This window comes from Prionailurus bengalensis, chromosome C2 (genome assembly GCF_016509475.1).
Source record: "Prionailurus bengalensis isolate Pbe53 chromosome C2, Fcat_Pben_1.1_paternal_pri, whole genome shotgun sequence".
In the NCBI taxonomy this organism is placed as follows: domain Eukaryota; kingdom Metazoa; phylum Chordata; class Mammalia; order Carnivora; family Felidae; genus Prionailurus; species Prionailurus bengalensis.
In genome coordinates, this window is record NC_057350.1 from 129,561,567 (window position 1) to 129,587,595 (window position 26,029).

Genomic DNA, 26,029 nt, shown 5'->3' on the forward strand with positions numbered 1-26,029 from the left:
AAGTTTTGATTAACATTGCCAAATTATTTCTCCTTCCCTCTCCCAAGATGGTACCAATGAACCAATGTTCCTTGCCAAATGAATAGGGGTGTTTATTTATTTCTTCAATTCACTCCTTAACACTAAATATTTTAAGTATAGTTGTTTGCTAATCAGTGAGTAAAAATGATTATATAACTATCCATATATTCCTATTATTATTACAGTTGACCCTTGAATAATGTGGGGGTTACAGGGTACTGATATGCTCCCCCTGCAGTTGAAAATCCACATAGAACTTTTGATTGCTTCAAAACTTAACTACTAATGGTCACATATTTTGTATGTTATAGATATTTAAAAAAATTTTTTTAAATGTTAATTTTTGAGAGAGACAGAGCATGAGTGGGGGAGGGGCAGAGAGCGAGAGCGAGAGAGAGAGAGAATATGAAACAGGCTCCAGGCTCTGAGCTGCCAGCATAGAGCCTGATGTGGGGCTTGAACCCACAGACCACAAGATCATGACCTGAGCCGAAATTGGTTGCTTAACTGACTGAGCCATCCAGGTGCCCCATATGTTATAGATATTATATACTGTAATTCTTACAAAAAGTAAGCTAGAGAAAATGTTAAAAATAATCCTAAGGAAGAGAAAATCCATTTATAGTACTGTACTATAAAAAAAAAAAAATCTGTGTGGGACGCCTGGGTGGCTCATTCAGTTGAATATCCCACTCTTGATTTTGTCTCAGGTCATGATCCCCGAGTCATGGGATTAAGCCCTACATTGGGCTCCATGCTGAGTGTGGAGCCTGCTTGGGGATTCTGTCTCTCTCTGCCCCTTTCCCCTACTTGTGCTCTCCTAAAAAAAAAAAAATCCACATAAGTGGTCTCGTGCAGTTCAAACACATATTGTTCAAGGATCAGCTGTATATATACTCAAGCATATGTTACAGAAACATTATATACACATATACATACAGGCATTAAAATATAAACTGCAGTAATGTGATTAAAGTTGACTTAGCTTGGATTCTGGGTAAAACATATGTGCCTTGTTGGAGCACCTCAACTGTCCAACACTGTTGCCTTGGGGTATCCAAACATGGGCTGCTTTTTTAGCAGTAGATAGGTCTCTTTAGGGTGAAAACTGCAAAAACAGAGGTCAAGAGAGAGAAGTCATGCGAAACAATTAAGAACATGTAGTAAATGGTAACCTGGATATGCTGAACTGCCAAAATAAATGGTACAGATAATTCAGAAAAGGTTCACCTGAGACATTAAAATTTTTAAAAAAATTTTTTTTTTTTCCAACGTTTATTTTTATTTTTGGGACAGAGAGAGACAGAGCATGAACGGGGGAGGGGCAGAGAGAGAGGGAGACACAGAATTGGAAACAGGCTCCAGGCTCTGAGCCATCAGCCCAGGGCCCGACGCGGGGCTCGAACTCACGGACCGCGAGATCGTGACCTGGCTGAAGTCGGACGCTTAACCGACTGCGCCACCCAGGCACCCCGACATTAAAATTTTTTTAATGTTTATTTATTTTTGAAAGAGAGAGAGAGAGAGAGACAGAGCACAAGTGGGGAAGGGGCAGAGAAAGAGGGAGACACGGAATCCAAAGCAGGGAGACACAGAATCCAAAGCAGGCTTCTGTCAGCACAGAACCCGACACAGGGCTCAAACTCATGGACTGTGGGATCATGACCTGAGCTGAAGTTGGACACCTAACCAGCTGAGCCACCCAGGTGCCCCAACCTGAGATATTTTAATATGAGCTGTGTCATTTTCAATGAATAAGCATCTGGACTCTTCAAGGAAACTGGACTAACACATTTTCCAGTATTCTTACATAACATTATGTGACCTTATTATTTAGAGGTGGGGGTAACTTCTAATTATGATATGATTTCAAACATAAAGGAAAATTATAAGAACAGTACAAATAATTCTCATATATCCTTTACCCACATTCACCGATTATTACTGGTTTGCTTCATTTGCTTACTTTATCATTCATTGTTTCTTTCCCTCCACTCTCATGCACACACCCTTTCTTCTTGAACTATATGAAAGTGAATTGCAAGCATCCTGCCCATTTAGCCTTGAATACATCAATGTATATTTTCTAAGAATAAGGGCATTCTTTTTTTTTTTTTTTAAAGAGTGGGTAAGGTGCAGAGAGAGAGAGGGGGACAGAGGAACTGAAGCAGGTTCTGCACTGATGGCAGAGAGACTGATGCGGGGCTTGAACTCATAATCCGTGAGAGCACGACCTGAGCTGAAGTTGGACACTCAACCAACTTAGCCACTCAAGAGCCTGAGAATAAAGGCATTCTTTATAAAGCCTAAGTACAATGATCAAAATCAGGAAACTAAACGTGGATATAATACTGTTATCTAGTATCTAATCTGTAGTACTCACATTTCACCAATTAACATGATGATGTTCTTTATAGCTCTTTTTTTCACCTGATTCAGGATCATGCATGCAGTTGATTAAGGTACCTTTAATCCTCTATTAACCTGGAACATTTCTTTGGCCTTTCTTTGTGTGCTTTGACCTTGATGATTTTGAAATAAATAGGCCAAGTATTTTGTAGAATGTCCTTCAATTTGAGTTGTCTGAGGTTTCCTCATGATTAGATTCAGGAACGTGTCTTTGCTAGTAACACCACAAAAATGCTGTCCTTCACAGGACACATGATGTCATCTTGTCCTATTACTGGTGATCTCTGATCACTCAGTTCACTAGGTTTCTCTACCAAAGTGTTCTCCTTTAGGATGAGTAAGTAATTGTGGGGAGATTTTGTGAAATTATATTTAAAAAATTCCATTCCTCATCACCCTTTAAACTACTAGTATTTGCATCTGTGTTTAGAACTAGGTTTCACTTTTTAGCCAGTGCTATTGATGAGTAGTAAGTTTCCTCTCACCGGAAGAGGTCAGATCTATACTGGGTAACTATTTCGTGGGAGTGTTGTAGAGGGAATTCAAGGATTTGTGGAGCAGTGGGTGTTGAATTTTAAGTTCCCTTGCAACTCTGAGATCCAGTGTTTCTGTGAACATCTTTTAGGCAGAGAATCTTTTTATATTCTCCAAAAAATTGATAATAAATCCTTTGTTACTTTTCCTACCTTTAATGTTGGTAAATATAAAAGCAAATAATACATATATTTTAAAGCAGCGAAAAATCGAATGAAATAGAGAATCTGTTCTAGTACTCCACTGCCGTTGAATAGGGTGTGATTATTCCTGGGCCTACTTAGGAAAAAATAATGATCTAACCTGGGCAAGTATATGGTTAGTGACTTGTGAATAAAAATTGGCAGTGTGCCATGTGGTAGTTAGAAGTGAAGAGAATTAAACTCTCTTAATCATTCTTTTTTAAAAATACACATACATTAGATGTTTTTTATCTGGAGCGAGTTTCAGGGATCTGACATTGCTAATAGTGGATGTCTGAGGACTTTTAAAGCCTGTCGCAGAAGGAAGTTGGAGTGGAAGAGAGTAGATAGAGGTAAGGGTTCAGATGAATATATATATTTGAAACAGTACTTGGCCTGGGCACATGTTGGGTCAGGAGGAGCCTTGGCATAGCTTGTATGGTACTTCCATATTCTTCACTCATAAATTCTAAACTACTTCTGTGGCAGGTTTTAAATACCATCATTAGTGCACATTTGGGCTACTGTTGCTGATATGATATTCCTGGGAGGGCAGAAGTTCCCTGACTTGTTGGAGGGCATTGCCACCTATTTACACATCTAGGACAGAAGCCTAGAAGGGGTCCAGTACTTCTTCTCCTGCACCTGCCAGGTCCAGTTGATTGTCTTTCATAATTATACCTTAAATTCATCTCCTACCTCTCTCTGGACTTAATGCCTCATCTGTAGTTTGGGCCTTTTTTGTTTCTTAACTAGATGGGAAATAGTTTTCTAACTAGTTTCCTTGCCTCTGGACTGACTTGTTGCTGTACTCCTGCCCCACCCTCACCCCCTACTCCCACCCTCAGAAGCAACTCTAGGGCTCCCAGTTGCCACCAGAATAAAGTTCTGATTTTTTAGGAAGCCTTTATGATCTTGTCCCTGCCTTTCTTTTCTCCTTCCTCTCCAGCTAGTTATTTAGTGCCATTTTGTTTGGCAATTTTTTGAATGGCCTGGACTCTGTTACATTGCTGCTGTTTATATTGCAAGAAATTCCCTTTCTCCATTCTTTATTTACCTCACTAACTCCTGTTCGTCTCATAAATCTCAGAACTGGTGTCACCTTTCCTTCAACTGTGTCAGGTGCTTTCTGTACCCACGGCACCTTTCTCTTTCCTCCCTCATAACCCTTAGCATAATCTAACAGTATTGTGGTGGTTGATTTTCTTTTCTGTCTCCCTCCTAGATGCAAAACACTTCAAAGTGAGGAACTCCTTTTCGTCTTTCTCTGTGTTCCCTGTATAGCACTTGGTACTTACGCTTGGTTACAGGTGCTCTTTTACTGACTACAGAAGAGATGCATAGATAGAAGCCACAGGGCACAGCTCAACAAATGGGGATCTTCTGAGCACTTAGAGCTTTTTAAAGTTGGAATGTACTGCTTTCAGAGTGGTGAATTTCTTGTTTCTAGAAGTGTGAAACATAGCTGGGTATACTTGACACTAGTTGTCCATCTGGGACTTTTCATGTATTTCACTGTGAATAAAGTTGTAAATTTGGAGGAATAGATGAAATTCATAGGTTGAATATATAGCAAAACTAATTTCACAAGTTCATGTGTAACAGGGTTTAGAATTTAGGGGAAAGTAATCATCTTCTATCTTACAACATTTTATAATAAAAAACTAAGGAATATGTTTGTATTCAGTTTCAGGCTTTGGCCACCAATGCAACTCCTAATTCCAGTTTTAGGTTATAATCTCTTTGGTAATTAATTTAACTTTGCTTATTTTAAAATTTAGTCTTTTGAGTATTCAATTTATGTATATGGTACAGAATTCAAAAGGCGTAAGGGAAGGGGTAAACAGTGAAAATTAAGTCCTCTACACCTTCCTAGTACCATCCCCAAACAATCCAGCCACCGAGTTTCCCTTCCATTGGCAACCACTGTTACCTGATTCCTGTCTTCTATTCTAAGGATAGTCTGTGCATGGATAAGCACATGTGTGTATATGTATGTGTGTGTGTGTGAATATATATATATATATATTTTTTTTTTTTAACAAGTTATATACTGCGTACTTTCTGCAGTTTGCAGAGCACTGAACAACATATTCTGATAAAGGTTCTCTGTCCCTGCATATAGACTTGAACTTTTTTTCCTTCAAATCACTAAAAAATACATTAAATGGTTGCACTTTGGTTTATTGATCACTTACTATGAAAAAAAAAAAATAAGACCTAGATTTGGAAGGAGACTTGCTTAAGGTAGTGTTGGAAGCAGAAGACACAGGAAGTAGAGATGACTTCAAGTGGGAAAGTCATACAAGGGAGCAAGAGAGACATGACTTCTTCACCTGGGGAGATACAGAGGGTTCTTCACCTAAACTTGTTGGCTCTGAGATGCGATCGTGAACTTTCTGGAGGAAGGCTGTGGCTCCTACACTCCAACCCTTTATCAGAATTTCTCAGTTCTTGCTTTTTAAGATGAGCCAAGAGGTAAAATATTCACTTCCAAAAATCTCAAGGTTCTCCTTGATATGTCCGTTCACACCATAGATACTTTAACGTTAGTTTTCACACATCAGAGCTTTTGCTAATAGTGTTGTTCTTCAGTGTTTACTTGGCTTTTGTCTTGCAAAACAGACTATGGTCTTCTCAGAGTCTGAAGCTGTATCTTATTCTTGACATCTGTGTCAGATTGCTTTAGTGAGTGGTTCTTAAATACCATTGGTTAATTGCATTTCCAGGTGGGATAAAAACACTGGTAATATCTTCTCTTTCACAAGGCCACATGGTCATCAAAAAAAAAAAGCAAAGATTACTAGGTGGTTTTAACCAATAATTAGGTTCTTCTGTATTCTGGAACATTCTCTGATATCTAGGGGAAAAAAGCATTCCATTGCATCTATTAAGTGTCTGTAGGTATTTTAGAGAGTTGGAAGGCAAAAATATACCAAAATGTAGCAGAATATTCCTCCAACTCACATCCACTCTGTATCTCTTCTCAGGTTTCAGGAATTCTTTATCATTGTCAGGAGGTTTTGTAGGGAACTTGTCCAGAGTTCCTGCAGCAGCCCAAGGGAGAGCCAGCAGTATCCCCTGCAGAGTGGGATTTCTATGAAAAAGGAGCACTTCTGGTCAATTCAGAGAAATTAAAAGGCTATCCAGCTGTAGGCAAATGTATTCACTTTAAATCTGTACTGTGTTCCAGAAGGAAATGGCTTTACTCATCAGCTGCCTATTGGCAATTGCCGTTTGTTTCCAAGTAAGGGAAGATTACCAAAAATGTTTATTTTTTAGCTTATTCAAATATTTATATTTTCTCTAGCTTCTTTTCTGAAATATTTTGGCTCCCTCTTTTTTCTGATAAACAACTGCTGTTCACATTTTCTTTGTTCCACTAGTTTATGAATGTTAGCTTTAGAATGGATCTGTTTCTTCAAGGATCACTGGAAAGTGAGATTCCACGTAGATCGATACATGGCAAAGTAGAGAAAATTTACAGTTCCCTGACCCCAGAAACTGCAGTTTAAAAATTAATATCCTAAGGATTTCAGAGGGAGAAGAGAACCGCCCTGTGAATGCCTCACATGTGTAGCTAGTCCCTCAGAAAGGGAGCCAGCAAACGGCAGGCTTCTGTGCTCTCATACTCCTTGTTCCTCCAGGCTGCTGTTCTGGCCAGAGGTCAGCCTTCTCAAACTTGCTACCCAGTCCCTTTGCCACCTCTCCCTAGCTCCACTCACAAGCTCATTTCCCTTCCCCCTTACATCCTTGAGATACTTAGGTGTTAGTCTTGCCTCCTGCCCTCCACATTGCCATTAGGGCCTGTGACCCCATTTGCTGCTCTCTGCTTTCTTAGAAGTTCTGGTCTCTGGTTAGCTGTGCCTCTGCTTACAATAACTGAGACCTAGAATAAAAGAGATAGCAAATGTGGGGAAACATACATTTGGCTTTGAATCTGTTAGATTTGAGAGCTATAAGATTATTAGACATATATGTCTAGTAGGTAATTGCACCTATGGGAGAGATTGAAGTTATAGGAGAGTGAGAGACCAGTGGATGATACAAGATCCCATCGGTGATGAAACGGGTTAGAACCTAATATACTAGGAAAGGAGTGTTTATTATTTGGAGAGGAGAATATGTCTTTCCTTGGGGCTGGAGGGCAGAGGTTGAGTACTCTAACAGATCTCTCTGGTGCTGAAAAGAAATGAAGAAGGGTGGGGGTCCTTGTGTGCTAGCTAAAGGAGACAAGAACATTGAGAGTGAGGAAGTGGGGAGGGCAGCAGGTAGTGAAGTGGTGAGGTCCTGTGACATTTGGAGTGAGTAGACTAGGGAGAGAGAAGAGGCTGTGAGGAAGGGCTTGCTGATAGGATTATGGGTCTGTCTTGAACTTAGGGGTCATTCTTGTGTAGCAGCACCCTTTTCTCCAGGAATGGATTTTCTCCATCCATGCTGGGCAACATGAGAGTGAGAGGTGGTTAGGGTGCTGGTGCGGCCCTCTAAGAGTATGGAGGGGAATGAACCAGTTATCATGTCAGTAACCTTGTAGTCTTCGGGGCATAGTCTGTAGGAAAGTGAAACCAGGCCACTGGCTGGATCAGAGAGAAGGGAAATAGCTGAATTGTCCACTGTAGCCCAGTTCTGTACACCGCCATTGGCTTACACATGTGTTTCATAAATGTTGGCTGAGTCAGTGATGGAGACAAAGAACTGGTTTTATAGGAATCAGAGGTAGTGATGGGGTCTTTGATAGGGTGGGATTTTTGTGTTTGTTTTGGTTCTGGAGTAATTCTTTGTCATGTAGGTTTACTGAATACTGTAATATTGAAGCCCACCCTGGAAGGTGACAGGAGACAAAGTGAGCCAAGGGCCAAGGCCTCTGCAAAGTTTTTGTCTGTTGTTGATGTTTATGGCATGAGAAATAGCCATCTTGAGTAGAATTTGTGAGCTTCAGGGTATAGGGGATTTCTCATGAGGGAAGGATGTCTAGAAAGGACCTAATGACCCTAAAAGAATGCAGACCCTATTGTCTAGACCCTAAGGGTTAGGTGTTGTAAGAACTAATGATAGGCAGGGAGAAGAGATCTGAGGAAAGCCAGGTTGTAGGAGATGGTGGAGAAGACATTTGTGAAAAGGTTGAGAGTGTAGGGGCTGTTTAGAATAGTGAGGGGTCCCAAGATGGAGGACAAAACAGAAGGACTGCAGCAAGTTCTTGGCAGAGCACTGGAAGGCTTACTTGTGTCAATCTCTGGGGTTAGTAGTAGGCTGGTGCTTATAGGGGAAGCACAATGGGGCAGTAGGGTAGCTACTCTGGAATGACAGCTGATGCCACTGCGGTCTGCATTTGTCAGGGGACCTGTGCCAAGCTGACAGGTGTGTTGTCTTAATTATCCTCTTTGATCCTCATAATGTGTTACCTCATTTTACAAAAACTGAAACTCAGGAAAGTTAATATACCTAAAGGTCACACAGTCTCATGGTTCCTATCCAGTTCTTACTGATTATGCTTAATTTCTTTTGTGCACTTGCACTTCATGTATTGTCCTATTCAAAGACAGCATAGATACAGGAATATAGTCAATGCATTCTGTAGTGTTATAGTTAGTGAGTGTTGCTGGAAAGTCTGCTCCTTCTTGGCCCAAACACAACGGTGTAGCTAGCTCTCTAGCACCCCCTGGTGGCAGTGACAGAAGTGTGGTGTGCTAGGGTAAGGGTGAACACTGACTAGCCTGAGGTACCACAAAGTCAGTGATAGGCAGCAAGACCATTTTCTTTGTTGTGAACATGGCACTTCCCAAATACAGCCTTTAACAGTTGTTTGTCTATGTATCTTAACTGTAAGGTAATAATATGATTTATACCCCTACAGTGTTTAGGGACATTCAAGTATGAAAGTGTGAAAAGACACCCACAGTGAGAGTTAAATCCTTTGGCTTGAACCCTTCTTATCCGTTGATAAAAACCCTTTGCCCCAGCCAATGTCCAGGTCCATCCCTTTCCTTATAAGCTACGATGGTACTCTCTTCCTATTTCCTTTCATCTTTATTATGTCCCATTTCGTTGGCTTTTTTCATTAGCATATGAACACATTTTAATACTGCCCATTGAAAAAAGAAAGAAAAGCTTTAGAATCTGTCACCTCTTTCTCACACCACTCCCAACCTGGTTCCATTTTTCCTAGTTAAATTTCTTAAAGAATGGTTTCATAAACCTCTTTCCTATCACTCTTTTCCCAATCCACTGCCCCTTGCCTTCTGCCACTGCCCCTTGCCTTCTGCCAGTTCTGTCTCTCCACCAAAACCACCCATGTGACCAGTTAATGGGAGAGGAGTACCTGTTCTTATCAAGACCCCAGTGGGCTGTTCAAAGAGTAATGTGAAATATAAGGCCTCATTGAAGGTCTTGAAGGTGGCAGCTATTCTGAATTTCAGCTATTGTTTTGCAGTTTGAGTTGTTTCTTTCATGACTATCAATCTAGCAGTAGGGCTGTATTATTGGGGCTGGCTGGTTATGTTAAGCCCCCAAGTAGGACAGGTATCGATAGTTAATATTGGTGTTCCAGTGATGCCTTCATAGTCACATCTTTTCCTTTCTGGATACCGACTCACTTGAAAAATAGATTCAGAGATTAGATGGGTATCCAAACATAAACTTTCTTCATGGTGAAAGCTGGACTAGAGATATTCTGTGAGAAATCTGTGCTTTGTAATCTTGTGTAGTGAGTGGGTCTATAGAGTAGACCTTCATCCACCAGCTACATGGAAAGCCTTAGAGCCTGGCACTTATTAATTAGAGAAGACATTGGTGACTAGTCAGTGGTCTGTAAATTACACATCTCAACAACTTGGCTTTTCGTATCTGTCTCTCCAGGGCTCTTTGGTCAGTGGTAGTGTAGTCTTCAGCAAGATTTCTGAATCCTAGTTGGCAGATTTTATAGGAGAGTGGTGGTACTGTTCTGGACATGAAATAGAGGGGTGGCTTCACTGGGTTGAGTTTTTATCCAGTTGAAAACTCCTAGGACTGTTTCTGACAATTTGGATTTTGTTAGAGCTAGATTTGTACATAATAATAAATGCTCATGCATTTATTAGTTAATGAGTTAATCAGTAAAGCCAAATTGTTAGTGTCCTTTCTGTTACCACAGATTCAGTTTGTTTATTTCTACATTTTACAGGTTGAATATAAGCTGGGATTCCAAGTAGACAATTTTGTGGCTATGGACATGCCCCAGGTCAACATTTCTGCTCAGGGGGAAGTTCCACGCACTTTATCAGGTGAGTCTGAAAGAGTGAACATACTGTTTTCAATTGTGTCGCCCATATCCCAAAAAGAACAGCTTAACAATTGACATATAGTGTATTCTACTTGATAGGCATAGGTGTATAAGTACTTTGAAAAGTAATTTTTGAAAATACTGATTATTTGCACTGTGTTTTAAACCATTCCCTCTTTTCCATCCTTTTCAGAACTGTCTATACTCAGCACTTCCTTATCTCCTTTTTCTGCATTGCTGGCACTGGCCTCCACATGGATCTCTGTGTCTGGTCTTGTTCGTTTTTGACAAATTCCCACACCATGGCCTGGATGATCACTGAACACTCCTATCTGACCAAATGACATCAAGCCCATCAGGGCCCCTTACTCCCATCAACTGAGTCCACTGCAGACTCTCCAGCCAGTGTGCTGTATGTTTACCCTGTCCCCTTACCTGCCTGTCTAGCTGTGTTGCTGCATTTGCCCCAGCATCCAGTGGTGCCATACTACATGCGGTTTTGACATCCTTGCCTTTGCACGTGCTCGTCAGTATATTTGGAACTGCCTTTTCCTCTTTTCTGCTTATAAACTCCTACTCATACTACCCTGCAGGATCTTGTTCTTCCTACCCTGCAGGATCTTGTAATTTAAATGTTTTTGAACTGATCACATTATCTTGTAATTCTTTGTGCTTGTCTCTCCCTGCTGGCCTGTGGTTAACCTGAGGACAGGAGCTCTCTTTTTCAGCCATCTAGCATTGGTGCCTGGCACAGCATCTGCACAGGATAGTCACATAATACATCTGACTAAATGATTTAAGTGTCATATATATACCAGTTTAACTACTATTGAGCCAGCCTTTTGAGCAAAGCTCCTAAAGATGTGAGATTTTACGAACAGTGAACTTCTTAAAATTTGAAAGGGTAAGCCATGTACTTTCTACAATACTGTGGAACTTTTTCTGGCAGTCACTCATCATTATTGGTGACATACATTAAGCTTTAGGAAAGCATAGGGAGGCTTACTCATTTTTATGGGTCAGTAAAGAAGTTCAGAAATGCCCATATTTTTCATATGCTCATACAGATAGAATGATATTGTAGGGGCACCTAGGTGGCTCAGTCAGTTGAGCATTCAACTCTTGATTTCAGCTCATGTCATGATCCCAGGGTCATGGGATCGAGCCCCGCATTGGGCTCCATGCTGAATGTGGAGCCTGCTTGAGATTCTCCCTTTCTCTCTCTTCCTCTTCTTCTACCCTGCTTAGTGTGTGCTTTCTCCCTCTCTCTCTCTGAAAAGAAGAAAAGAATGATACTCTAAATTTATAGGAAAAGAATCTTAAACTGAAAGATTGGAAAAAAATGGTGTGTACCAAAGTCTGTTACCTCATTGCTACAATAATTGATTAAAGTCAGTTTCTGTTTAGAAAGGGTTTTTTGGGGGTGCTTGGGTGGTTCAGACGGTTAAGCATCAGACTTCGGCTTGGGTCATGATCTCGTGGTCTGTGAGTTCGAGCCCCGTGTGGGACTCTGTGCTGACCGCTCAGAGCCTGGAGCCTGTTTCAGATTCTGTGTCTCCCTCTCTCTCTCTGCCCTTCCCCGCTCGTGCTCTGTCTCTCTTACTCAGAAATAAATTAAAAAAAACAACACAACACATTAAAAAAAGAAAGGTTTTGTTTTGAAAGCTTTGTATTTTTTAAATTCACAGTTGACTGATTTATCAGGTTATCAGTTTATAGGTTTATATTTAATCTTCGTTAAGAGCAATACATAATTGCATTTTGGTGATAAATTGTCTTTCCTTTTTATCAAGTAATTTTTGTTATCGTTGCTGATGTGACTGGTAAGGTAGCATGGTTTGCCTTATTCAGTAGCTTTACTATATTATAATGAGAGGACTTATGAGACAAAGTAATCTATTAAAAATCATGAGAAAAAGTTGAAGATAATAATCTCTTCTTTTATGTCTTGGCTTGTTCTTTAATGTTTAACTTTTATATCTATAATAAATGAATGATGTCTAAAGGTATGTAGTCTGAAGATAAGTTCTCTGAAAATTTTAGTATTATGTAAATATTCTTTTAGTTTTATGCAACAAAAATAAAGAACTGTAAAATACTAGGTATTAATGTTGATTTTTTAGAAAATTAAAATATTTTTTCTTTTTTGTTTTTTAAACAGTGTTTCGGGTCGAGCTTTCCTGTACTGGCAAAGTAGATTCTGAGGTTATGATACTAATGCAGCTCAACTTGACAGTAAATTCTTCAAAAAACTTTACAGTCTTAAATTTTAAACGAAGGAAAATGTGCTACAAAAGTAAGGAATTTATTCACCAAAGTATGTGTTTTATATAGATGTCAAAAATACATTTTGTCATCTTTTTCTAGATTTGTGACCAAATCTTGATTATAGTAGCAAATGAGAAAAGAAAAAGCACTAACAAATGAAATTCTGAGAAAATTGCCTGATAGCTACCTTGTTGCCAGGAATCTCACTCAGGACCTGCTTTCTCAAAAGCAGAAATCTTTTATCTGAAATGCTAATTCCATTAAGAATGTGAAATAGTATTAAAGAGGTAAAGAAGTCAAGTAATTCTGATAGGGGCCCCTGAGTAACTCAGTGTTAACTGTGTTTGTCTTATAACAATACTATGGCTCAGTTGTCCTGGGGCTGGATATACTTGGCAGGATATTTGGACAAGTTGTTTAACCTAGGTCTCAGTTTTTTCAGTTGTAAAATGGGCATGATAACCTGTTTCAGAAGTTGTTCTTATTTATTTTCTTTTTGGTTAATTGAATCAAACCTAAATCTTAGAATACTGTGTATGGGTACTTAATAAATGTTAATAGCTTTGGGTTTGAATAATCTGGTACTCAAGAAATGACAGTGGCTATGAGAATTCCCATGGGCAATAGATGAAAGAATTTGAGAGTTTTCCTGAAAGATTGTCCAATCCATTCACTTTAAGTTGCACAGAGGTAAAGTGACCTGAATTTGTGCTTTCTTTCACTTAATGTACAGATGGTTACTAAGATGTGGGGTGGGGGGAGGGAACTAAAATAAAGCCCTCTAAAATTGAGTGCCTCGTACTGTGCATTTGTACTATGTTACAAGTGCTTTTACATGCATTGAACCTATTTAGTCCTTGTGACAATTCTAAGCAGCAGTTTCTGTCATTATCTCCATTTTCTGAAGAGGAAACTGAGGCTCAGAGAATCTGACCAACTTGCCAAGGTCAGACAGCTAAGAGGTGCAGCTGCATGCAAACTCGTGCTCTTAGCTCTGTTGTTAAATTCTGTCTTAACACATTTCCTAATTGAAGTTAGTGCTAAGGGTTAGGAAAATACTTGGGGCCAGCAAGTGAGTTATCATGGCTAATGTCCAGATAGATGCCAATAAAAGAGCTGTACTGCCTTAGAGTGGACATTTTTTAAATGGAAAGTTAGCAGGCACCTTTTATTTTCACTGTTTTGATATATTTTATAGTTCTAGTATATTCGGTTATGTATGTACTTTCACACAATTTTAAAGCCAAAGAGGACTTTAGAGACTAGTTCAACCTAGTCATTATATAATTGATGTGAGGAGATTTGTCCCTGGAGAGGCCACCTAAGTTTGCACAGCCAGTCAGGAGTGTAGAAGCCTGGTTCCTGATGCTTAGGGAGGGTGTTCTGACTCTACCATGGTGCTTCGTCTCTTAATATCTAAAGGCAAAATGATGGCCAAATATGATGTGATCAATGGAGCCCACCACTGTTAGTATCCACTGAGGTTAATGGTTAGATGACATTCAGAATGATCTCATACTTTCTCCATTTTCTTTAATGTGTACATGAAAATTAACATTAACAGCATAATTTTCTATTCTGTTTTAACTTAAGTTTAATATAGTGCCACCCTTTTCATTTTGTTGTCATACTTCTGGCTACCCCAGTTATCCAATTTATGACTCTTACTTTAATATGTGATCCTAATGTGTTTGTGTGGTTTTCCACCTACTACATTTAAAAAACTGCAACAGAAAACATATCTGTACTATATCAAATGCTAATGGGTGTTACTGGCAAGAAAATGTTCCTTTTTTATGTGAGAGTGGGGACCGCTGGCCTGAGTAATAAGTTTCATTACTTAAGCATTCCTTAGAGCCTTTATACTCTGCTAATGTGAATTGTGAATCTCCACAGATGATATAATACTTGGCTTTCCCCAAACTTCTTGACCACAGAAATCCTTTTTCATTGAGCATCTATAAACAACACCCATAGACTAATGATTGGTGATTAGAGTGATGATGATCAGAATAGTGATGTAGGATTTATTATCTTGCAACAAATACCTTGTTAATTAGTTTAGGCAGTGTTCTAATAGAACTAAAACTATGTTAGAGAAAAATTCAGAAAGTGTATTTTAAGTATTTAAGGATTTTCATGGAAAAGAAGGAATTTCTAAAAGCATCTTTTATCTTTTTTAAATTCAGAACTTGAAGAAGTAAAAACTTCAGCCCTGGACAAAAACACTAGCAGAACTATTTGTAAGTGTTAATGTATTACCTTTCTCCATCATGAGGAATAAAAACTGCCTGATTGTAAATGTACATGATTGTATGAGGCTTGGAGGCCTAGTAGTGTCCAGTTTGCCAAAAGATACATGAGGCCTTACTATTTATTTCACTGATTGGTATATAGTCAGATGAAACTGTTAGAATATTGAAATATTTGTAAAGCAAAATTCATACATATTTTATAACAAATGATATAAAAATTTTTTATAGGCAAGAATTTATATCACATCATTTCAAATGGTAATAATTAAAGTATGAACATGAAAACGTATGTAAGATCCTCATCTCAATAGCAGAAGGTTAGAAAATCTGATTTGTGGCCTGGACCGGTTAACCCTCAGCTAATTTCATCCAGGTGAAAATGCAGCTTAAGGATACTTAAAGATACTTACTTAAACCTGCAGAGCAGAAACTCAAAGTAGATTTTTATTTTGGTAATGGTTGTGTTTAAATGGTATAACTTAGACTTCTTTTTTAGTTTTCTGATGTGGACACATTGAGTCCTATTCTTCCTGAGAGAGTTTTAATAGCACTATCTTAAAAGGATACTAGATTCTCTTCATAAAAGTAAACTTCAAAAAAAAATTGTGGAAGGGAAGAGTTTCAAATATGCAAAAGCTGAGAGAATGCACTGATGAACCTTTGTTCATTTGTGTGACCATTACCCTCCTTCAGTAATGATCAATGTTTTGCCAGTATTGTTCCATTGATTTTCTCCTCCTTTTCTGGATGAGTAAGTGGGTGGGGAGGGTTGGGGTATTTTAAAGCACAATCCAGGCATCATTTCATGTATAAATATTCCAGTATGGATTTCTTTTTAAAAAGGCAATTAAAAAAACAACCCACAAACACCCAGCACCTATTCACTTATATTTGATTTATCACAAAATTAACAGTAGTTCCTTAATAAATTATTTGGCTAGTTCATGTTCACATTAACCTGATTGTCTCAAAAATATCTTATACTTTCTCCTCCACAGTGGGATCAAATGAAGCCCACACACTGTTTTGTTGACAAATATTTTATATTAATCAGAGATCACCCCTCTCCCCCGTATCACTTTTTTGTTGACAAAATGGAATCACTTATCACATAGAATTTCTCACTTCTTCATCCTTGTGGCATTATTTAACATATTTTTCTTTCTCCTATAAACTGGTATTAGATTTTGTACTTGATTAGATTTAGGGCCAACTCTTGGCAAGAATAGTTCATAGATAGTAGTATGTGCTTCCTGTTTTATCTTTTTCTCACCTCAGGAGGCAAAGAATATCTGGATATTCCAACATGCGCCTTTTTTGAAGATAAAATAATATGAAATGTTGTCTACTTTTTTAGAATATTTCATTGGATTTATCTCTGAGAAGAAAGAAAACCATTTTTTAAAATATCACTGCTTCTCAAATTTACTTTGAAAATTCTGGTGACTTTACCCATTTCTTTTATGTTAATAGGATGTTATTTCTAACAAAGAGAATAGAATATTGCATATTCTTGGTCTCTGGCTCTTTTTCTTGATACCTCTCTCCTTCCCTCCCTTTCTATCCATCTATCCAGCATTTTTTGAGGATGTGTGGTATGCCAGGTGGTATGATTGGAGGCAGAGGATCAAACTGTGAGCAAAACAGTCCGTGCCCTCAAGGGCTTATGATGTAGAGGATGAGATGGACAAGGCAATAAGGCATTGATAATAACAAGAGTGTGGCAAGCTATGGTGCTTTGGGAACCCTGAGGAGGGGCATGTAATCTCTGACGGAGTGAGGGACAGCTTCCTGAGAAAGTGGCATCTCATCTGAGACTTGAAGGGTGACCAGGTGGTGGCAAGTGAAATGTCAAAGTGAAGGAATAGGAGCAGTGCATACACAAGCCTGGAATTTGGGGGGTGAACAAGTAGGATACATTCAGGGGACCTGTCTGGCAGAGCAGTGTCTTTCCTCTTCTCTGCCCTGGTGTGTGCTTGGATAGGTACTGCCAACACCAGCCTTGACGACCTTCCTTTTCTGCCTCTCCCAGGATTGACTAGCCTGTGGCATTCTTCAGGAAAGTCAGGCCTTCGTTCAGGCTGTAGTAAAGTGTAGCTGCTCTGGAAGCCATTTGGTTTCTTTGCTTTAATCTGTTCTGATTTATTGTTTGTTGATTCAAAGCAAAGTTTAAATTTTAGAAAGCAACCTGATTCCCAAGTTTTTCAAAGCTATAGCTTTTATCTTTTGTCCTTACCTATCCCCAGAACTCCACTTGTATTTCTTGTCAGCTTGACATGTCCATGTAGATGTATACTAGGTACTCTTAGTCACAACAAAACTATTGATTTTTTCTCTCTTCCCTCAACTTGCCTTTTTTTTTTAAATCTTTGTAAAGTTACCATTATCCACCTAATTCTTTAAGCCAAAGTTTTGATTCTTCTCTTTCTTTTTACCCCAGTATCATTCATAAGCAAGGTCTGTTAACTATACGCCGGTCCATTAATTTATCTTCCATAACACTCTTGCCCACACCACTGCTGTCTCTTTTTTAGACTACTGCAGTAACCTTCTAACTTCTTCCCTTTCCCTGTTGTTGCTCAACACTCAGCATTCTTTGCACAGCATGCAGTTGGCTTTGTTTTTTTTCCAGCTGTCATAGTGTATATCATTCCTTTGCTTAGTAATGATTTCGTGTCTTATTTAGGATAAAACCCAAATTTCTCAGGTTTTATTCAGTAGAATTATAATGTGAGTGCTCATCATCAAAACTTACTTGATGCTTCAGTTACACCAGTTCTGCTTCTATTTCTCTGTCTTCACCTGTCCTCGCTTAGAACGTATGTATCTCTGTCTCCGTGCATCTCTTCCTCAGTTTGCCTGTGTGTAGGTGTGTGTGTGTGTGTGTGTGTGTGTGTGTCGGTCTGTCTGCCTGTCTTTGAGTTACTTCCTCCAGCGCCAAGGCTTGCTTTCTCTTTCCGTCTGTTTTGAATAATAGAAAATTGAATACTGTTTACTGAGTGGGGTCTTGTTATCCTGCTCTTATTTTTAAAAATAAGCATGGCACAAGAACAGACACTCAGATCAATGGAACAGAATACAGAACCCAGAAATGGACCCACAAACGTATGGCCAACTAACCTTTGACAAAGCAGGAAAGAATATCCAATGGAATAAAGATAGTCTTTTCAGTAAGTGGTGCTGGGAAAACTGGACAGCGACATGCAGAAAAATGAACCTGGACCACTTTGTTACACCATACACAAAAATAAACTCAAAATAGATGAAAGACTTAAATGTTAAGACAGGAAGCCATCAAAATCCTTGAGAAGAAAGCAGGCAGAAACCTCTTTGATCTTGGCCACAGCAACTTCTTACTCAACACGTCTCCAGAGGCAAGGGAAACAAAATAAAAAATGAACTATTGGGACCTCATCAAAATAAAAAGCTTCTGCACAGCGAAGGAAACAATCAGCAAAACTAAAAAGCAACTGACAGAATGGGAGAAGATATTTGTGAACGACATATCAGATAAAAGGTTAGTATCCAAAATCTATAAAGGACTTATCAAACTCAACAGCCAAAAACCAAATAATCCAGTGAAGAAATGGGCAAAAGACATGAATAGACACTTCTCCAGAGAAGACATCCAGATGGCCAACCGACACATGAAAAAATGCTCCACATCACTCATCATCAGGGAACTACATCAAAACCACAATGAGATACCATCTCACACCTGTCAGAATGGTTAACATTAACAACTCAGGCAACAACAGATGTTGGCGAGGATGTGGAGAAAGAGGATCTCTTTTGCATTGTTGGTGGGAATGCAAGCTGGTGCAGCCAGTCTGGAAAACAGTATGGAGGTTCCTCAAAAAACTAAAAATAGAACTATCCTATGACCCAGCAGTTGCACTACTAGGCATCTATCCATGGGATACAAGTGTGCTGTTTTGAAGGGACACATGCACCCCAATGTTTATAGCAGCACTGTCAACAATAGCCAAAGTATGGAAAGAGCCCAAATGTCCACCCATGGATGAATGGATAAAGAAGATGTGGTATATATATACAATGGAGTAGTACTCGGCAATCAAAAAGAATGAAATCTTGCCACTTGCAACTACGTGGATGGAACTGGAGGGTATTATGCTAAGTGAAATTAGTCAGAGAAAGACAAAAGTCTTATGACTTCACTCATATGAGGACTTTAAGAGACAAAACAGATGAACATAAGGGAAGGGAAACAAAAATAATATAAAAACAGGTGGGGGGGCAAAACAGAAGAGACTCATAAATATGGAGAACAAACTGAGGTTACAGGAAGGGTTGTGGGAGGGGGGATGGGCTAAATGGGTAAGGTGCATTGAGGAATCCACTTCTGAAATCATTGTTTCACTATATGCTTACTAATTTGGATGTAAATTTAAAAAAATAATAAAATAAAAAATAAGCAGAGTAATCTGTTACTCTCAGAAGACTAAAAGTTTGTTTTTTAAAAATGTGTGGGCGCCAGTCAGAGTGGCCAAAATGAACAAATCAGGAGACTATAGATGCTGGAGAGGATGTGGAGAAACGGGAACCCTCTTGCACTGTTGGTGGGAATGCAAATTGGTGCAGCCGCTCTGGAAAGCAGTGTGGAGGTTCCTCAGAAAATTAAAAATAGACCTACCCTATGACCCAGCAATAGCACTGCTAGGAATTTATCCAAGGGATACAGGAGCACTGATGCATAGGGCCACTTGTACCCCAATGTTCATAGCAGCACTCTCAACAATAGCCAAATTATGGAAAGAGCCTAAATGTCCATCAACTGATGAATGGATAAAGAAATTGTGGTTTATATACACAATGGAATATTACATGGCAATGAGAAAAAATGAAATATGGCCTTTTGTAGCAACGTGGATGGAACTGGAGAGTGTGATGCTAAGTGAAATAAGCCATACAGAGAAAGACAGATACCATATGGTCTCACTCTTATGTGGATCCTGAGAAACTTAACAGGAACCCCTGGGGGAGGGGAAGGAAAAAAAAAAAAAAGAGGTTAGAATGGGAGAGAGCCAAAGCATAAGAGACTGTTAAAAACTGAGAACAAACTGAGGGTTGATGGGGGGTGCGAGGGAGGAGAGGGTGGGTGATGGGTATTGAGGAGGGCACCTTTTGGGATGAGCACTGGGTGTTGTATGGAAACCAATTTGTCAATAAATTTCAGAAAAAAAAATGTGATTAAAAAAAAAAAAATGTGTGGGGTCACTGTGTTGTATATTCCTTCTGTGAATCAGTGGTTGGTAACAAAGATGTCTGATCTTTTCCACTCTAGATATCATTGTTGAACAAATATGAATGATCTGTACATCTGTGTTGTCCACTATGGTAACCACTAGCCACATGTGGCTATTTAACTTGAAATTAATTGGAAAAAAATGTTTTAGTGTTTATTTATTTTTGAGAGATAGGGTGTCAGTGGGAGATGGGCAGAGAGAGAGGGAGACACAGAATCCGAAGCAGGCTTGAACTCATGATGTACGAGATCATGACCTGAGCCAAAGTAGGACGCTTAACCGACTGAGCCACCCAGGCACCCCAAACTTGAAATTAATTTAAATGAAATAAAATTAAAACTTCAGTTCCTCAGTAGTACTAGCTACATTTCAACGGCTTAATAGCCACAGGCAGCCAGTGGCTACCGTATTAGATAACACACTAGAGAACATTTCCATCACTGCAGAAAGTTCTTTTGGACAGCACTGCTACAGATGGTTTATCATATGTCTAGCACTTGTGACTTTTATATTCATTCATGAAAAGTTCTGTTTAAAACCATTTTTAAAAATTCCTTCAATAACATTAAAAAAATTTGAGAACTTCTATCAACACACCATTGGTGACTGATCTTATCAAAGAATGGACACATAAAATGAAAATCTTCCTCACAAAGAACAGGATACTCATTGTGTCACAAAGCAATTGATAATATTTGTTTAGGAAGCTTAATGTGCTTTTTCATTTTTATTTCAGATGATCCTGTACATGCAGCTCCAACCACTTCTACACGTGTGTTTTATATCAGCGTGGGGGTTTGCTGTGCAGTAATATTTCTTGTAGCAATAATATTAGCTGTTTTGCACCTTCATAGTATGAAAAGAATTGAACTGGATGACAGGTATTATACCTATTTTGGGAAAGGAAAAAAATTAAAGCGGTTATCTGCATTTTCATGGGAGCCCACACAGCATGCACAGTGGTGCACAGGGAAAGGAGGGAGGGTGATCAGGTCTTGCCAAAAGAACAACTGTTGTCTTTGTGATTATTTATGTTTCTATGATTTTATTTAAAAGATATTTTGAAGACAAATTATAGTTTATTAGTTTATGGGTAAGAAGTGGTGAGCACACTTTTATTCCCTTCCCCTTTGACATGACTCTATTCCACTCCTAGTACCTTTTTAAAATAGCCCTGTTTCTTCCTCCTAGTTCATCCCTCCATCATTGTCATTATATCCATCCATCTATCCATCCTTCCATCCATCCATCCAGTAAATTTATTGAGAACCTGCTGTGCTTTAAACCGTTGGTTCTCAACCTGGTTGCACATTATAGTCATGGATAAGCTTATAAAACATGGGTCCTACTTTCCAGAAATTCTGATGTAATTGGTCTGGGGTGGTGTTAGGGCATCAGTATTTTTCTTAAAGCTTCCTGGATGATTCTGAAGTGTAGCCTTGGAGATACACAGGGTTAGATATGCTGGGAATATTAAAGAAAATAATGATATACCTTGTAGCTTCAAGTATTTATTTATCTTTGACAACCTATAATTATAGAAGTTTATAAATCTGGTGATTATGATATGTGTAGTATAGTGTGAGAATAGAAAAGGTACTTGTCCCAGCCTAGGTGGATCAGAGATGACAGGGATGACTTTATAGGTAGGATAGGGTAAGAGGTAAAGATGGAATGATAGGTTTATTTTCCCAGTACACAATTCTTGTTTTTCTCCTCAGTGATTCCCACTTGCTGACTGAAAGACTTCCAACTTCATGACTTGCCTTTCAAAGCCTTTCTTTCGGTGGAGAGGTATTTTCCAAACTTGTTGAACCTTTCTCTTTTTCCCTTACTGTACCCTTACTTATGCTGTAGTCAGATGATTACTTATTCCACAGTTTTGCCCTATATTTGCCCTTTAGGACTTTAATTCATGCTTTCCTTTTGCCCACAGGGTTCCTAAACCTTGTTCTTTCTTCAGATTTCAATTCCATTGCCATCTCTTACATGAAGTCTTTTCTAAGCTTCCCAACTGCCCATTTCTCCCTCCTCTGTCTCTCTCTCCTGCTTTCTGCTTCTCCCTCTCTGTCTCTCTGTCTTTGGTGGCAGTTATTCTACTTTTTTCTCCAGTAATCATGTTTGTGTACTTGTCTCTGCTGCTAGACTATAAGCTTTTTCCAACTAGGGAGCAATATGTCTTCTTGATTACTGAATCCTCAGGCCTACACAGTGTTATACACACAGTGGGTAAGCATATGTGTGGCATAAACAACCAACACAACTTGGTTGGATTCAGTATCTGCCCCTAAGTACTCTTTGTCCCCTCTGTTTTACTTTATCTGAGTAGAGAAGGAAGAGGAAGAAGGTAAGAATAGGAAGGGAAATACTTGGGAGATGTGTTTCAGAATAGGTTTTGTGTATATGGTGGTGTTAAAGTTAGCATTGGGGTTTATAGAGGAAGAAATGACATTTGGAAGCCTCTGAGTGGGAAGTAAGGTAACAGGGACATTTAGATAGGACTTTGAGAGGACATACGCACAGTTAAAGGAGTCACTGAGGAACCTGGCATTTAGAAGTCTTGATACACACATTTTCCTTGAATGCTTACGTGCGTGCTAGGGCTGTGAACACACATAAGCCAGAATTGTGCAAAAACTTACAGATTCAATGGAGCATATACCTCAGCTTGCTAAAATATATATTAAATCAGTTACCCTCATGTGTTAGGTGTTCTGGTTCTTTCCATTTTTGGGCAAAGGTTTCCAGACATTGCCTGAATAAAAGCAACTTACATTATCACTTATTTTCAGAGCATAACCTAGTGGTTAAGAGCCAAACAAAGCATCTCTGAATTCTCACTGTTCTACTTACTAACTTGATGGCTAGTAATGTACTCTTTGTAGGCTTTTCAAGAATTCTGAAGTGGTACAAGAGTGCCACCTACTGTTCAGTTACTGGAGAGAAACAAATGACCAGTAAATAATTTAGAGTTTGGCCACTTATTTAACTATGTTGGTTGCAGGTAATAGTTAGGTAATAGTTTCACATATATTATACAACTGGGGCCTCAAAAAACTCCTGGGAGATAGGTTTTCTTAATCCTATTTTATGGGTAAGTAAATTGAAGTCCTTTATTTTCCACTCTTTGGGGATGGTAACATTTCTCTTCCCTCCCCTGGACGTTCAGCAACACTGATTTTTAGTCTGATCTTTGAGTAGTACCCAGAACTCCAAAAACAGATGTTCTGTGGTTCCTTATCATTCTAATATTACTAATAATATTAGTAATAATAATAATTTCTAATAATTTGTAAGTGTATGTTTGAGGACAAGGCACTCTCCTAAAAGCTTTCTTTCTTTCTTTTTCATATAATCCTTTTAGCAACCTTGTCAGGAGGTAGAATCAAACTCATTCTAAACATGAGGAATTCGAGGCTACAGAACCATTTGTTTGCCTGAGATCATACAGCTCGTAAATGGTGCTGGCAGTTTTGATTTTAAGGTTTATGTTCACTGTATTGCCCCCATACCCAAGGTTTATGGTCTTCATCTCTTCACTGTACTGCCCCATACCCACTACATGTGTAGACTCACAGAGATCAGTTCTTGAGTAGCAACTTTTTAAAAACATTTTTTTAATGTTTTTATTTATTTTTGAGACAGAGAGCATAAGCAGGGGAGGGGCAGAGAGAGAGGGAGACACAGAATCCGAAGCAGGCTCCAGGCTCTGAGCTGTCAGCACAGAGCCCGACGCAGGGTTTGAACTCACAGACCGTGAGATCATGACCTGAGCTGAAGTCGAACGCTTAACCGACTGAGCTGCCCAGACACCCTGATTGAGTAGCAACTTTTTGTCATTATTTTTTTCAATCACCAGGTTTTGAAAATACAGAGCTATTGTGTGGGGCCTGGTCAGTTCAAAGATATTGCATATTTAGGAAAGTTGGGAGCCTTTGGACCCTGCTGATCCTACAGCTAAGGAAGGCATGAAAAGCCTATCCTGACAGTTTGGTATGACTTCCTGCCATCTGAGTTCACTTTTTATGTTAAATTTCTATCCCTCACCCGTCTACTACAGAATTCAAGGGCTGAGGTAGTGAAACTGAAATGTGCCCAAGGGTAACCTGGGGTAAGGTTTTTTACCCACAGAAAAGACAAAAGCACATACTTAACGAGGTATTAATTTGTAAAATCTTGAGTATAGGGTTAACAGTTACTTGAGCCTGTCCTTTTCTGGATCTCTTATATTATTTAAAGGATATGGTAAAATGGAATGCTTCAAATACTAGAAAATTGTAATAAGTTCCAGAAATTCTAAAAAGGTGGGATTGATTTGAACCAGAGATGATACCCCTTAAAAAGCCTTGGGCATATTGGCATATTTGATTTGCTTTTATATCCTTTATTAGGCCATTTGATTTTGGACCACTAGTAAAAGAGGCCTGTCATTCTACTCCTCTTTTTCTTTTTTTTTTTTTTAAAGCAATTTAATTGGATGACATGGGCTCTTTTCCTAAGAGATGACCCATAGATCCCTAACATATCATATCTCTGTGTGAGGTTAAGGACTGCTGTCTATGGTGTCTAAGGACTAATACCTGCATTTCTGAATGATTGATAAGATGAACCTGCTTAATGATTGTGAGGATAGAAAGGAAAGAAGAAGTGGCTCTATATTATGAGATTAAAATTTCAATATGGCATGTTTGTGATTGAGATCCATGCATTATTGTGATTGCCATCAGGATTTTAAGCTGGTTATACGGGTTGGATGCGTTTTTGCATACATAGAAAAAGGAGGGTTTTCACTGAAGCTGACTTACCAAATATTTCTCTTTTAAAACTTGTTTGCAGCATCAGTGCCAGCAGTAGTTCCCAAGGGCTGTCTCAGCCATCTACCCAGACGACTCAATATCTGAGAGCTGACACACCCAACAATGCAACTCCTATCACCAGTAAGAGTTAATTTAATTCTAAAGATGATTTACTATTGCTGTCTGTGGTCTGTCTGCCAGTGGTTCCTGTGTGCTTGGTTATTTGTGGGGCATGCGTACCATCCCATGTACATAGTATCTAACATGCGCAGAATTAGGCTTGATCTTCAACTTCTGCTTTCTAGAGCATTGAGTGAAACATTCTAAAATTGGAATACTAAAAATATAATTTAAGTTCAGTTGCTAGAATTAATTTTGGGGAGATTTCCATAGGTTAATTACATTAAAAGGGATACTGAATCACTTCTGTAGAAATTCAGAAGAAATATTTTCAGGTAGTTAGATAGAATAAGCCATTGAGCTGTATGAAGATGAGTCTTAGATTTTAATGAATTGTGTGATAATCTGAAGGGCAGTGGTAGGGATTTTACATTGTTTTTTAATCATGATAGAATAACTTCCTATCCTGTAGGATAGCTGCCATTAGAATTGAGAACATGAAATCTGATTTCCCCCCCTTTTTTAAACAGGATTTTGATAAAAGTTTTTACACTGTAACATGTTGATGTTGGGGGGAAATAATCATTCTTAGAATATAATTTAGACGCAATGAGGAATGAGTCTCCACACAAATAGAAAACAACATAATCCTCAGGATAAACAGTGGACCATAAATCAGGGCTCAACTCAATAGTGCTATTGATTAATTAGGTCTTACAGGCAGTTAGCTGGTATCTTCCTTGGACTGGCATTTACTATCTGTTCTTCATCCAGTCCCCTGTTGTGGTCTTCCAGTACTGTTTCCCATTAAAAAGAACCAGGATTCTTTGGGGAAATGGAGAATTTCAGGACTAGGTCAGGAATGGGCAAGATAAACCTGGGGCAGGTTGAAATGGGACATTTGAGCGTCAAAAAGAAT

At 38.9% G+C, this 26,029-nt stretch overlaps 1 protein-coding gene across 2 annotated transcripts in view; it reads left to right on the top strand.

Moving 5' to 3' along the window:
- The window catches only part of RYK (receptor like tyrosine kinase), a 105,977-nt gene that overhangs the window by 40,161 nt on the left and 39,787 nt on the right, over positions 1-26,029 (top strand). For both annotated transcript variants that reach the window (XM_043595365.1, XM_043595366.1), the window contains exons 3-7: positions 10,306-10,405; positions 12,566-12,700; positions 14,862-14,915; positions 20,931-21,075; positions 25,031-25,131. In XM_043595365.1, coding sequence (XP_043451300.1) covers positions 10,306-10,405; positions 12,566-12,700; positions 14,862-14,915; positions 20,931-21,075; positions 25,031-25,131 — 535 coding nt within the window. The remainder of the gene's footprint in view (positions 1-10,305; positions 10,406-12,565; positions 12,701-14,861; positions 14,916-20,930; positions 21,076-25,030; positions 25,132-26,029) is intronic.